The 12,574-nt window shown below is 40.9% G+C and overlaps 1 protein-coding gene across 1 annotated transcript in view; it reads left to right on the forward strand.

Annotated features, from left to right (window-relative positions):
- Window positions 1–12,574, forward strand: part of LOC107043484 (alpha-tocopherol transfer protein-like) — a 34,216-nt gene that overhangs the window by 8,103 nt on the left and 13,539 nt on the right. Inside the window, exon 4 of the mRNA XM_015265019.1 lies at window positions 1,751–1,944. Within this exon, the coding sequence (XP_015120505.1) occupies window positions 1,751–1,944 (194 nt within the window). The remainder of the gene's footprint in view (window positions 1–1,750; window positions 1,945–12,574) is intronic.

Consider the following 12,574-nt stretch of genomic DNA (forward strand, 5'->3'; position numbering starts at 1 on the left):
GATCAAATGAAAGAGCGGGTCGAGAAATGGCATACTAGGGCCTCTAAACAAGACAAATGTCTCTAAAGATGATGTCTGTTTTCAATTGAAAAGCGCAATTGTGACAACATTTTCCAGTGGGTTCTAGGAGTCTCCCCTGGTTCAACACCATCTTTAGAGGTCCTAGCACGCCATTTCTCGACCCGCTCTTTCGTTTGAGCTCAAAAAAACATTCATATCTTGTCTGATATCTTTGCTACAAACTCGGGTCTACAACTCGGGCCTTCAATTGAAGGCCCGAGTTGTAGGCCCGAGTTTGTAGCAGCGATGTCAGACAAGATATGAATGTTTTTTTGAGCTCAAATGAAAGAGCGGGTCGAGAAATGGCGTGCTAGGGCCTCTAAAGATGGTTTTGAACCAGGGGAGACTCCTAGACCCCACTGGACAATGTTGTCACAATTGCGCTTTTCAATTGAAAACAGACATCATCTTTAGAGACATTTGTCATCTTTAAAGACTTCTACACGCCATTTTTCAAGCCGACCGTTCATTTGAGCCAAAAATAACATTCATATCTTGTCTGACATCTCTGTTGCAAACTCTGGTCATCAACTCTGGTTTTCAGTTGAAATTGGAATTGTTAATTTACACAATAATAGGAGTGCATTGACGATTTTTTCTTAACTCGCAAAAATCTTCAAACAATTTGCTACCGATTGGTGATAAANATAGGATTGCATTGACGTTTTTTTCTTAACTCGCAAAAATCTTCAAACAATTTGCTATCGATTGGTGATAACATTTTTTGGAAATAATGAAATGGAGGGGATAACGCCTTTTTTTCAGAGGTGATTTTTCAAAAATTTATTTTAAAAAAAGTACTAACTAGCAAATGTTTTTAATTAGCTCGTAATTTTCTTCAAAACTACTTCACTGAGGAAAAAAATAAAAATTTGGAATATCTATACATGAGGGGCTAATTGATCGGATCTCAACTTTTTCTATGGTCTCTGAAGGCGTGTGGCTCCATCTAGCCGCAGGCGGACTACTACAAGTTATTAAAATCTCTCGACGAGGCTCTTCATATAATCACGATCGAACTTCACTTACAAGTAAGTTCGTTTGATCGTACAAATATACTGTTTTTGCGTTCCATTACTATTTAATCACTAACGAGATTTTATCATCGTTCAACCATTTACAGCGCTTTTTATAAATCTTTTGGAAACCTTTCACCGAACTTCAGAAAAAAATGCATACAAATGGCCTCATGAAAATGAAATTTTGCGAGTTATTGAATAATGATAAAACGCAGAAACTATATATTTTTTCACCTTAATTCATTCAATATTTGGCAGAACCGTAAAAAAATGTAGCGAAGCTACCTTTATATTTATTTCACACCATTTCAATGGATTGTTTTCGAGCTCGGCTTAGCAACCGAATTTCGTACCGTGACACGTGTCGCCGATATATCGCTGTCCTTGTCGCAAAACATCCTCGATCGGATGATCTAATACCGTTGTCGCGGGAGCTCACTCTCGTTCCAGCTCTCATGGTGTAAACCAAAGTTACTTTCGCTGTGAATAAATTCAATTCGATATATATACGTTAATTCCGAGTATTTTACGTTACAAAACCCTTCCACCGAATCCCACAAAAAACATGAAATTTGGTTAAATAAGGGCAATGCATCTTCAATTATTTCTCAGTTGAACATTTGAGGGATATTGCAATAACACTTATGAGCTGTCTTGACGCATTTCTACAGGTGTTTTCGACCCTTACAAATTCACTAATGCCGACATGTGTAAGATCCACGCGATAACGTACGAGGCATTAATGGAGGATGAAGAGAATCAGGTGCGAGGTTTCGTTCATTTTGCTGATGGAGCCGGTGTTAGCTTCCCACACTTGACCTTATTCACGCCTAGAGAAGCTGTTCGTATTGTAAAAAATGGAGAGGTAAGTTAAGAAAGTTAAGAAATTAAAGTAAGTTAAAATTTTTTTTTTCCATTTCTATAATTACTGTGAGACTGAATATCAATATTTTATATATTACTCCCCTCGTTCTAACACGATATTATCGAAAGAGATGAAACGGTTTGTCAGGTATTAGTTTTTTAATGATTGTTATATGTGTCTTAAAATTATTTACTAATGAGTGATTTTATTTTGTCATATTTTTATTTAAATCTACGGAGTAGAGGAATAATTCATCAATTATCCTCGTGGAAATCGGGTTGACAGGCTCGGTCATATAATGACGTAGCATTTCAAAAACTGTAAAAAAAATTTTTTTTACATAAATTGACGGAATTTAATATATGACAAAATTTACAATAAACAAATGTCATATGTGAAATGATGTCAGATTTTTAATGTCGTCATTTGTCAAATGATGACATTTTTTAACAAGTCTCGAAAAATGTCAAAATATGACATAATCTGTCAAATAATGACATGATGTAACATATGATGGCATACTTTGATAGACTCTATAGTATTCAATATGACAGAATTTGCCATAATATGACCTTATTTGTCAAATAATGACATAATAGAGTGTATGATATCATACTTCGATAGATCCTATGGTATTGCAGATGTCATACTTTATCATTTAATTACATTTTCGAACATCCATGCATCGAACATCCTAAAAAAATGTTGACATATGGCATCGCCTGTGAAAGAATGATTATGAAGAATCAAAATGACGATAATGATAATGACATTATATATAGAACATACGATGTCATTTTTGGTCACCTTCAGATATATTGAATTTATTACGGTTTGTCTTGGAATTACATTTTCAATGAAACATTTATTCACTTATACTGTAAGTATATTTAAAAACTATTAAATTGTGACAAGTTATTGAGCTATTCAAACATTTAAGTCCAAAAAAAATTATGTAAAAATTCAATTTAAAAATATATTCGTCAAAACAACTTTCAAAATAATACGTTGCGGATAGGAACACGCATCGGCACGCCCCAACATCCGCGCAAGTATTAACGTGCTGCCCACTTCCCTCCCATCCATGATAACTCTTTATCTATCGCAGTTAGGAGAAAAAGTTATATGATAATGTTTGAGATTGAAGCTAAATTGAGATGCCGGTTGGGGAAAAGTGGGATTGTGAAAGGAGGTGGAAAATTAAAACACGCGGAATTATAAAACCACACTGTTGATGTACTTTATTGTGGAATAACCCACGCGTCTTGATAAATTAATAAGGTTACACTATTGAGTTGCTCGACAAAGTCAATAAAAATGATGGTTTGAAAAATGCACTGCACTTGAGATTCTCTCGATATTGAACTTGATGATTGACTCAAAATAATTGATAGTTAACTCGGAATTAATTGATAATTGAATTGAATTAAATAAAGACGCTATACAAAGCGCTAGACTCAAATGTATCGCGTTGATGTACTCCGGTGATGTACTCGATTGAGCGGTTACGGCGATACAGTACTGTGATTAGAGTGACTCTCTCGGTGGCTAGAGCGATACTACTTCTTTTTCGGCGATTTTCTTCGTAGCTGACCGTGATCCCGACGGGTCCCGAAGTTTCTCGAGAATTTCGTTGAGCCCGGTGACCGTTTGACTAGTTTGAATAGCTGAATTTCAAACAGATAAAAAATGTGTATTTTTACATAACAAACATCTTTTGTTTGAAATTTTTTTCTCTATTTGCAACCGTTTCCATGATATAATCGATTAAAGAATAAAAATGTTATAAATAAATAGACCTGACCACAACTTGTAAAAATCGACATCGCATTCGGATTCAGCACTTCCGTTAACGTAAATTCCATAGATAAAATGTAATTTTTTTCCTAGCTCATACAGAAATAGGGTTAGCGTAGGGCGTACTATTTCTATTTCCACTCTAAAAAATAACTGGAAACCTCTTTTTAGTAGCATAAAATTTTTGTAAATATTTTCAGATGTTTAAAATGGGGCTTTCGTTAATTTACTTCAAAAATCGATAAAAAATTAAAGAATTGATTAAAAAATCTGAAAAAAAAAGTCAGGGTCGATTTTTCGTCGAAAAAAAAAATCATGAAAAAAAAAATGAAACGAATCTGAGATGGTCAGGGTTTAAACCGGTCGAATTGACATGGAGCGCCCCATATGTAAATACCCTTGTAGAATATGAAAAAAATTACAGATGCACAGAGAAAAGAAGTGGAATAGCTTTAGAAAGAAATTTCTAAATTTTAGAAAGAAGTTTCTAAATTTTAGAAACCGTGGTTTCTAACCTTCAGGTTTGTAAAATCTAGAAACTTTTTTCTAAGTTTTAGAAGAAAATCGTTTAAAATTAATGATTAGAATTGGGATTAATTTTAAACCAAAATATACTTGATTTTAGAAAAAAAAAATATTTTCTAAAATCTAAATTTTTTTTTGAATTTTTGAGCGGGAATTTTGCAAAACGGGTGGTTGTGATATCCGGGGGGGGATTGTAAAGTGGGGGGGGTTTTGCAAAGAGGGGTGTTTTATGAAAGGGTGGGTTATCGTTGAGGTTATGCAAAAATATCTCCGAAACTAAGGGAGATAGCGAATTCTTACGAAAATTTGGGAGGTGGGGGTGAGTGGGGGGTGTGTGCTGAGAATTCGCCATCGAAAAAATTGAGTCGGTCTTTTTTTCAAAAATATTTCCTAAACTAATCGAGATAGCGATTTTTTATGAAAATTTGGGGGGAGGGGGGAGATGTGTATTGAGAATTCACAACCAAAAAAATTGAGTCGGTGATTTTTTCAAGAAATCTCGAAAACTAAGGGAAATAGTGATTTTTTACGAAAATTTGGGCGGGAAAGGGGGGGGAGGGAATGTGCATTGAGAATTCACAACCAAAAAAATTAAGTCGATCATTTTTTCAAAAATATCTCTGAAACTTGGGGAGATAGCGAATTTTTATTCAAAAATTAGGGGTGGAAGGGGGAGGCAAGCTGTATTGAATTCTCAATGTATAACACACGCCCTGTCCCCTAATTTTTTAATAAATTTTTTTTCCCAATTTTGCAGTAAAAATTCGCTATCTCCCTTAGTTTTGGAGATATTTTCGAAAAACTCCCCGACTCAATTGGTTGTGAATTCTCAATGCCACCCTCCCTTCCCCCCCCCCTAATTTTCGTATAAATTCGCTATCTCCCATAGTTTCTGAGATATTTTTGAAAAACTCAACGACTCATGGAAATTTCAGTGAAATGTTCAAGAGAAATGGAGCGTAGGAGGTTTGTGAGAATACCAAAAAAATGTGAATTCAGTAATGAAGCGGTAATCCGCGTTAAGTCGATTTTGACTACTGGTCAGTTTTTGACAAATATCGCAGAATCTAAAAGAGATAGAAAATTTTTTGTCACGACCTTGTTTGAAAGGCAGCTAAAATCTCCATATTATTCACGGTCGACAACCTCGGCCATCTTCGAAAATCTCCGTGACCCTTCGGGTCAACGGACACAGGTCAGCGCGGCACCCGGTGAGAAAAACGAAAAGTAATATCCATTCGTATTTCAACGAGTTCACATCAACTAAGTAGTAGTCTCTCAACTAGTCCACAAGTATTAAGTAGAACTCAACGAGTAATTCAACGTGTACTAATTCACCGAATAGTTATTAACGAGTATTAATCAACATTATTAAGAGTTCATATTGAGCAGTCGTTCAGTTGTGTTTCAGTATCGTCACGATAATGACATAGCCGATTCAGTTAAATAGCATTCAAAATTTAATAGCTTTGTTCAGTACATCACCTCTGTTGATTAAATTCAGTTTGAATTCAGTGACTCACCAAATTAACTTGCAGAGACAATTATCAGTGAAATTAGACTATCACCAGTGAAATTACATATATGTTACCAAAGACGTGTACATAGATTTTCGACTAAAGTGGTTCGATCCCACAAATAAAGTGTGAATTTTAAAGCCGGCTCATCAGTAATTTTCCCAACATCTCCCTCCATATTTTCATCCCACATCCACCCTAAACCTAGTCATTTTCCAAACAGACCTTTTTTGTAGAGCCCGTTGAGGGTTATAGATAAGGTCAAGAAAAAAAAATTTCTATAAAAAAGTCTAAAAAAAGTTTCTGAAAGGTAAACAAGCGAGTGTATACATGTCGATGATTCAACCGTTGCCAAAAAGCAATGGCCAAGGAATTCCAAGGATATTCATATTTTGTTCTTGGAGCAAAGTAAATCCAAATAATGTTGCATATTATCTGGATTCTTTCCTTGTGATGTGAGTCACTCGGTTTGAAAAAATGATTAAAATCCCCCAAAAACAGAAACAAAATTTTTTTTTGAAAAAACCGGTCAAGAGTGCCAAGTTTATGAAGTTGAACTTGAAATAAGGAACAGCGCCAAGTTCATGGAGTTGCACTTGTGATTTTGAAAAACCACAGAACTTTTCATAACATCTAGAAACAATTTCAGCTTTTTTCTACAGTCGGCTTGTACTGTTGCAAATTTTATAAGTTTGAATTCATCAATGCCAACTCAATATTGTCTATTCCTGTGAGTTACGGAGTGGGTACGACCATAAAAAGTGTGGTTATCCACACAAAGTCAACAGCGGCTACAGCGGGGACAGTGGGGTACAACGAGATTCTAAGATGAATCGGACTGTGAGGCAAAATGGGGTAGTAAGGTGGATTGGGGGAGGAGGGATGGGTGGGGGTGTAGCGGATGTGGTGATTCTACACTACAATGACAACACACTATCTTTCTTAACTAACACTTTAATAAGTCGAATTAATATACAAGATGTCTGGTGTGAATATATACATGTACTGTGATAAGTCCCGAGGAATGCTCGGTGAATGCGTAATGAATATTTGTTGGTTACTGATCGGTTGTCGTAGCCCGGGGTGATTCGGCCGGGCAGGTAGATGGCCGAGGGCTCACATCCCATCGAGTGGAAGGCACCCCAGGAAGAGGCATTCAACAAGGCCAAGCAGGCTCTTGCAGAGGCCACACTGCTGTCACACCCAAATGTCGAAGCAGAATGGGCCATTTTCAGCGACGCTTCGGACCGGGCCATTGGTGCAGTCCTTCAGCAACGTGATCAGAGCTCATGGCAACCTCTGGCTTTTGCGACCTTGAGTTTGTCTGGTCGGAGGCGGCGGAACCTGCAAGACACTGGCGGGCATGGAGTTGTCTTGATGTGATGGAGAGTGTGATGAGCAGCGGTCCTGACTTGTCCTTCGGGCCTGGTGATCTCCGGAAGGGGCCAGAGTAAGGCGAGCCATACGCTCGACGCACTTGGTCATTCCGGGCGAAGACGTGAGAGCATGTTGCCAAGTCTTTGAAAACGAATGTTGGTTTCATTCCGTGCTGAGCCGTTGGAGATGGAGCTAGCTTGTGCAGACGGCTTCGCAACCTCTTCACGAGGTCTGGTGCGGCTGCGTTGTCATTTGATGGCGCGACGAATTCCCTTGGGAGGTGAAGTGGCTCTCCATAGGTGAGTTCCGCTGGCGTGGCCTGAATGTCCTCCTTCCATGCGTTGCGGAGGCCCAACAGGACGACAGGTATAGTTTCGTACCACTCGTTGCCGTGGCAGTGGAGAGCTGCCTTCAGTTATCTGTGCAGGCGTTCCACCAACCCGTTCGCTTGGGGATGGTAAGGCGTTGTCATTAGTCTTCGATTCCCCAGTAGCTCGGACAGCTTCTCGAAAGTGTCGGAGAAGAATTGACCTCCACGATCAGACGTGATTCGCAGAGAAACTCCAAACCTCGAGATCCAGTGGTAGAGCAGGGCATGAGCGACCGTTTCTAGGCTCGAATCCATTAGTGGGACTGCCTCAGGGTATCTGGTGAAGCGATCGACGATCGTCAGGCACCAGCGATGACCTTTTGATACAGGAAGAGAGATGAGGTCAATGTGTATATGCTCGAAGCGCTGTGACGGGAGCTCAATACGACCTGGCGGCGTGGAACAGTGACGAGTGACCTTGTTGCGTTGGCACATGAGGCAGTTTCTCGCCCACTCTGCACAGTCCTTTTGCATCGAGGGCCATACATAGCGATCCGAGACGATCTTCCGAGAACCTCTGCTTCCTGGGTGAGCCATTGTGTGCAGGGAAAACCTGCTTCCGCAGCGGCTCTGGAACGTACGGTCGAACTGTCTTCGATGAGACATCGCAGAACAGTGACGTGTCCTGTTCAGGGAAATGGATCCTCTGCAGCTGAAGGACACTGTTCTCCCTCTGAAGGAGACGTTGGAGCTCCTCATCTTGCCGTTGTGCTTGTGACAGTTGCTCAGAGGTTACCACTGAGGAAAGTGCCTCAACGCGGGAGAGAGTGTCTGCCACGATGTTCTCAGCGCCAGCTTGAGTCGCTCCTATCTTGGAGTTTCCGCGGCCAACGACGGTGAAGTCACTGGGAAGGTTCCTCGGCACCTTCAACTTTTACCGCAGATACGTAAAAGGGGCAGCTGACATCCTCGCCCCCCTCACTGCCTGTCTGCAAGGTTCAGGTTTGAAGGGCTCACATCCCATCGAGTGGAAGGCACCCCAGGAAAAGGCGTTCAACAAGGCCAAGCAGGCTCTCGCACAGGCCACACTGCTGTCACACCCAAATGTCGAAGCAGAATGGGCCATTTTCAGCGACGCTTCGGACCGGGCCATTGGTGCAGTCCTTCAGCAACGTCATCAGGGCTCATGGCAACCTCTGGCTTTTGCGACCTTGAGTTTGTCTGGTCGGAGGCGGCGGAACCTGCAAGACACTGGCGGGCCTGGAGTTGTCTTGGTGAGAATAAAGAGTGGGGATGAGGAATCATCCGCGTGTCAGGCTATAGAACAAGAGCCTGATTGTAGCTAGCACTACATGGCTCCCCTGATTAGTGAGGTGGCCGGATGTCTGTTGAGAATTGTCCTATAAGGTCTAGTCTCGTGAACTGCCAGGGAGTCGCACGTTCAGGGTTCTGCTCGAAGGCGTGAGTAAGAGGCTTGTGATCAGCGTAGATTATCACGTGCCGACCCTCGAAGATGTGTCTGAAATGCTTGATTGCCTCGTACACAGCGTGCAATTCCCTGTCGTAGGTTGAGTGCTTGCTTGCTGACGGCGATAGTTTCCGACTGAAGAAAGCCAGAGGTTGCCATGAACCCTGATGACGTTGCTGAAGGACTGCACCAATGGCCCGGTCCGAAGCGTCGCTGAAAATGGCCCATTCTGCTTCGACATTTGGGTGTGACAGCAGTGTGGCCTGTGCGAGAGCCTGCTTGGCCTTGTTGAACGCCTCTTCCTGGGGTGCCTTCCACTCGATGGGATGTGAGCCCTTCAAACCTGAACCTTGCAGGCAGGCAGTGAGGGGGGCGAGGATGTCAGCTGCCCCTTTTACGTATCTGCGATAAAAGTTGAAGGTGCCGAAGAACCTTCCCAGTGACTTCACCATCGTTGGCCGCGGGAACTCCAGGATAACAGCGACTCGCTCCTCTGGTGGTCTGATTCCCTGAGCGTTGATGCGATGGCTCAGGAAAGTGACTTCTGGCTTGCCGAATTTAGACTTTGTGACGTTTACCACGAGACCAAACTCCTTGAGTTTGCCAAAGAGTGCTCGGACACTCACGCACCGTCTTTGTCGCACTCGCGTACTTGATCGGGAGAGCGGGCTGCGACCCTGAAGAAAATTCGATATCTCGGTTCGCACTTTCCGATACACCGGATTTCTTAATGTTTTAGAATATTCGTTTCGAACCCTAAATATAATTTGATACTGTTAAATCCCACTCGCGGCTTTGATCGACAAAAAAAACAATTTATCGATGAACCGGACTTTTCAGGATTACCGATGCACTCGCGAGCGGCTGAGAAAAATGCTAGTCAGTCGAAAGGAAATTAAGCGCGTTTTTTTCCTTTTTTTTTGCGATACGAAACGACGCGCAGAACCGGGAGGAAAACGTTTTATTATCCCACGATTTTTTTTGCACGTTTATCGCGATCACGTCGGGGTCACCAATTTGTAGCGGATGTGGTGATTCTACACTACAATTATAACACACTATCTTTGTTAACTAACACTTTAATGAGTCGAATTAATACACAAGATGTCGGGTGTGAATATATACATGTACTGTGATAAGTCCCGAGGAATGCTCGGTGATTGCGTAATGAATATTTGTTGGTTACTGATCGGTTGTCGTAGCCCGGGGTAATTCGGCCGGGCAGGTAGATGACCGAGAATAAAGAGTGGGGATGAGGAATCATCCACGTGTCAGGCTGTAGAACAAGAGCCTGATTGTAGTTAGCGCTACAGGGGGAGGGGGGTGTTGAACCGTGAGGTAAAACAGGACAGCGGGTCACTCAGACAGTGGGGTAAAATGGAATACCGAGGTGAATTGGAGAGAGGGGTAAAATGGGATAGTCCGGTTAATCGAATGGTGAGTGAGTGAGATAGTGGGATAAAATGGGATAGCGTGGTAAAAAAAAATTTCGGCGCATGCTTGACAGGACAGCGGGTCACTAAGACAGTGGGGTAAAATGGAATACCGAGGTGAATTGGAGAGAGGGGTAAAATGGGTTAGTCCGGTTAATCGAATCGTGAGTGAGTAAGATAGTGGGGTAAAATGGGATGGCGTGGTAAAAAAAAATTTCGCGACATGCTTGATAGTGATGCTTTTCATCGCTCCCTTTCACCCTATCATCCTATTTACCCTCCCCCCTCCTCCACCCCCTCTTGACCCCAACATATTGGGCCAAGCTTGGTTGAACCCCTCTTCCAAAAACGCAGACGGAAAATAATAGAAAGAGAGAAGGTTTGACTCGAAATAGTTTGACTGATCCTGAAGCAAAATTCTTCTCCCTAATAAGGTCCGAACGGTCCGGTTGTCTCTCATGGTTCATCCAGAGGAATGGGAAGGAAGTTGAGGGTTTGGACTGGAAAAGAAAATGTTACGAACGGCAGAAACCAATTGTTCTAATTAATCCGGAAAAGTTCAGATTAAGTAGCAATTTATTCAGGTATTCGCATCAAGAATTAATTTTTCACAAGTATTTTCACACAATACAATGGTCATTCCTAATCTTTTCGGGGATAAATAATTGAATGTAGGGATATCTTCTTTCTCCGCATTATAGAATAAGGAATCATAGCTATATATGGTATATTTCGAATTCCTCATTGTGTTTTTTCAACAACCCACTAAAAACGTGTGGAATTTCATTAAGAAAATTGACATCCCTATGTTTTAGATGTGCAGTTTTATAAAAAAAAAAAAATCGGTGTGTTGTTCAATCTACACATTGTGGAATTTAAAATGCGCAATATGTAGATATGATTATCTATTCTATATTGATTGTGCGGTTGATGAGCGTGTCGATTTCCATGTGTTAGAAAGCTCTGCGAAATTGAATGCATGTATAATTTCAAAAGGTTGATAATGGTATATGTGCAATACTTTTGTGCGGATTCAATTGGGTGAATTTTTTTGTGTACTTCAACAATGTGGCAATGATGCATGTATACTTTCAGTGATGTGACAATCTTTCATGTTGACAACTGGAGGTGGACAAAGTCGCAAGTGCACATTGCTGTGTGTGAACTTCAAAGTGGTGCTTTGCCCTTTTGTGTAGAAAATGCGGGTACTCACGTGGATGAGGACATTTAGGCTCTGACCACTGATCTCTATACTAACTGGATGGTCTGTCCTTATGGGCCCAGCACGTCGGAGTCAAGTCGAATTGAAGGCTCACTCAACGCCCCTATTACCGGACAGGGTACTAATCGAGACCTCAATGTGCGTGCATCAACGTTCTTGTAAAATTGTGGAATGGTAATTTTATCGCTCTTCCATAACCACAATGTAATTTTGGGAGCATCTATGAATTACCCTTGATTTATTTTATTATTTGTTTTCTGAGACGAAGTAACCTGCAAACACAATGTTGCAATGTGTCTTTTACCGAAATGGAAAAAGAGAGTGCAAAGACTTATCACTTCACGAGCAAGTGTATATTGTTATATTATAAGTATAACAATGAGATCGTTAGAGAATCAACTTCAACTGAACTTCAACTGATAAAATGCGGAGCATATTAATTTATTTCAATTTAAAACTTTAATTCACCGATATTGTTATTTTTTCTCTTACAAAGGTTTCCAAAATATGAAAAATTAAATCTAAAGTGTGTCCAGAATATGTGTTTGATAAATTTCATACCGAAGCAGTATGATACATTATTCTCTTTGCATTTTCCAAAAGAATCTATTGAAATATAATAGATTTGAGCAATCCTCAATCCTCATATTTGCTTTTCATCTCTAAACACATATTGTACATCAATGAGATAAAGAAAATCGATTTTTTTTTAAATTTCGTACAGTATTAAAATAGTAAAATATGAAGGACATTTCGCAATTCTGATGGTAAAATGGACATGCCCCACTCCGCACCATCATAGCCCCGTATGCGCACTAACGCCAAACTTAGTACCCTGTCCGGTAATAGGGGCGCTGAGTGACCTTCCAATTTGCCTCAACCGTACTTCAGGGGGCCAGCCATCCAGTTAGTATAGAGATGAGTGCTTTACCCAGCGTGTGCGGCTCGTCATTTTTTTGAGCCGCTGCGCAACTGTACGCA

The sequence above is a fragment of the Diachasma alloeum genome, unplaced genomic scaffold, assembly GCF_001412515.2.
Source record: "Diachasma alloeum isolate Michigan unplaced genomic scaffold, Dall2.0 Dall_scaffold_00587, whole genome shotgun sequence".
Lineage (NCBI taxonomy): Eukaryota > Metazoa > Arthropoda > Insecta > Hymenoptera > Braconidae > Diachasma > Diachasma alloeum.